The 1,837-nt window shown below is 38.4% G+C and overlaps 1 protein-coding gene and 1 long non-coding RNA gene across 2 annotated transcripts in view; both read left to right on the top strand.

Annotated features, from left to right (window-relative positions):
• The window catches only part of LOC107656273 (uncharacterized), a 13,281-nt gene extending 12,453 nt beyond the window's left edge, over positions 1–828 (top strand). The window contains exons 2-3 of the long non-coding RNA XR_001630545.1: positions 392–493; positions 739–828. This is a non-coding gene — a long non-coding RNA (uncharacterized LOC107656273). The remainder of the gene's footprint in view (positions 1–391; positions 494–738) is intronic.
• A 920-nt stretch (positions 829–1,748) lies between these two features.
• The window catches only part of LOC107656241 (fibroblast growth factor receptor substrate 2-like), a gene marked incomplete at its 5' end in the record, with an annotated part of 1,450 nt that continues 1,361 nt past the window's right edge, over positions 1,749–1,837 (top strand). Inside the window, one exon of the mRNA XM_016444001.1 lies at positions 1,749–1,837. Coding sequence (XP_016299487.1) covers positions 1,749–1,837 — 89 coding nt within the window.

Genomic DNA, 1,837 nt, shown 5'->3' with positions numbered 1-1,837 from the left:
GCATGTTTGAATTTTTACATAAATATTGTGTTACACTGAATGACAATGTAACATTATTTCAAGCAAATTTTGACATTTTATTCTCTAAAGTAGACACTTTACTTACATTTAATGTGCTTTCTATGGACATAAAATCACTTTTGTAAATTTCTCTTGATGCGGACATCTTACCAGGTATATGTATAAAGCTTATTTATTCAGCTTTCAGATGATTTATAAATCTCAATTTCAAAAAACTGACGCTTAAGACTGGTTTTGTGGTCCAGGGTCACATATGTATGTAAATATATATATGTATGTATATTTCTCTGACCTACTCACTAGGAACATGTGCTTCAAAATGTGTAACAAAATGAGTCCTCAAGTTTGTTTTGTGTGTTTTTGTCCACAGGAAGCGGATCTCTGTCCCTCACACACACACACACAAGTGCTGGAGGTGTGATGTTGAGCTGTGTGTGGCAAGACGAGCAGAATCACTGATGGCTGGATGTAGGTGAGCACTGCAGCGCTCTCTGCTGGACCATCAGAGCAAACACACATCTACAGAAACGGGACATGTATAGGGGATGGGTGGATATCTTGACTTCAGTATGGTACTAGCCTCTAAATAAACAGCCTAGCAAACACAGGACTGTCTGATGTTTCTGAAGTGTTATTTTCTCTCTTTATGTCTCCCTGTTCTTCTCCATCTCAACTGCTTCTCTTTCCATATCGTCATCCCTCTTATCTCTTGCGCAGGGGTCCGATGGTGTGTTAAAGGCGCCATGGGGAGCTGCTGTAGCTGTCCCGATAAAGAGATCATCCCTGACAACCATCACAACAAATTCAAGGTGAGCAGCTCTCGGTCTAAAGGTGTCTGTCTGTCACACATACTGCAGTGAAGAACTGCTTAACAGAGTTCATGTGTTACAGAGACAATCGTTCTCATTTCTCTGGCCTAACACATTATTAAGTGCTCTAATAAGTGCTTACTGTGCACTACAGGCAAAAGCTTGGACAGTTTAGACTAGTCATTATAAAATATGGAACGTAGAAATAATAATAATAATCATAATAGTAAAAAAACACACACACAACTGGAAGTATTATGGGAATTATGTAGTAAAAAAACTAAACTCCAAATCTTTTCTTTGAAAAATAAAACAAAATAAATACGATATAACACACACACACACACACACACACACACACACACACACACACACACACACACACACACACACACACACACACACACACACACACACACACACACACACACACACACACACACACACACACACACACACACACACACACATATAAACAAGTTTAAAGATATCAATATAAAACATCAATACTATAATAAATTGTAAAAAATAAATAAAAAATTATTTTTAAATAAATTATATATTTGATCAGTTCAAGTATTATATTAAGTATTACGTTTTTTTAGTATTTCAGTAGTATAGTATTTTATATTTTAAGTAGTAAGTATAATATATTTATTTATTTTTTGTATTATTGTGGCCTTTTTAAATGGATAATTTAATGCCATTTTGGCAGCAAATTTCATGTGGACAAGTGCTGCTCATATTTTCATAAGAAACCATAAAACTCTTTTTCTGTTTCTGATGAATGGTGGCTGTGCAGGTGCACACTTATGTGAACACGACGGGTCTACAAGAGGAGCGGCGCTCTCGCGGCGGTGGCCACGCCCCTCTGGAACTCCGGACGTCCAATCCAGAGAGCGCAGTGTCGCCCAATGAGCTGGAGCCGCGCGTGGTGTTGGAGCCGGAGGGCGTGAAGTTTGTTTTAGGCCCTACGCCTGTCCAGAGACAGATGCTGCTCAAGGAGA

This window comes from Sinocyclocheilus anshuiensis, unplaced genomic scaffold (genome assembly GCF_001515605.1).
Source record: "Sinocyclocheilus anshuiensis isolate Anshui unplaced genomic scaffold, SAMN03320099.WGS_v1.1 scaffold183, whole genome shotgun sequence".
NCBI classification, from domain to species: Eukaryota; Metazoa; Chordata; class Actinopteri; order Cypriniformes; family Cyprinidae; genus Sinocyclocheilus; species Sinocyclocheilus anshuiensis.
The sequence above is the reverse complement of the archived record's forward strand: the minus strand, read 5'-3'. Positions and strand labels throughout refer to the sequence as shown.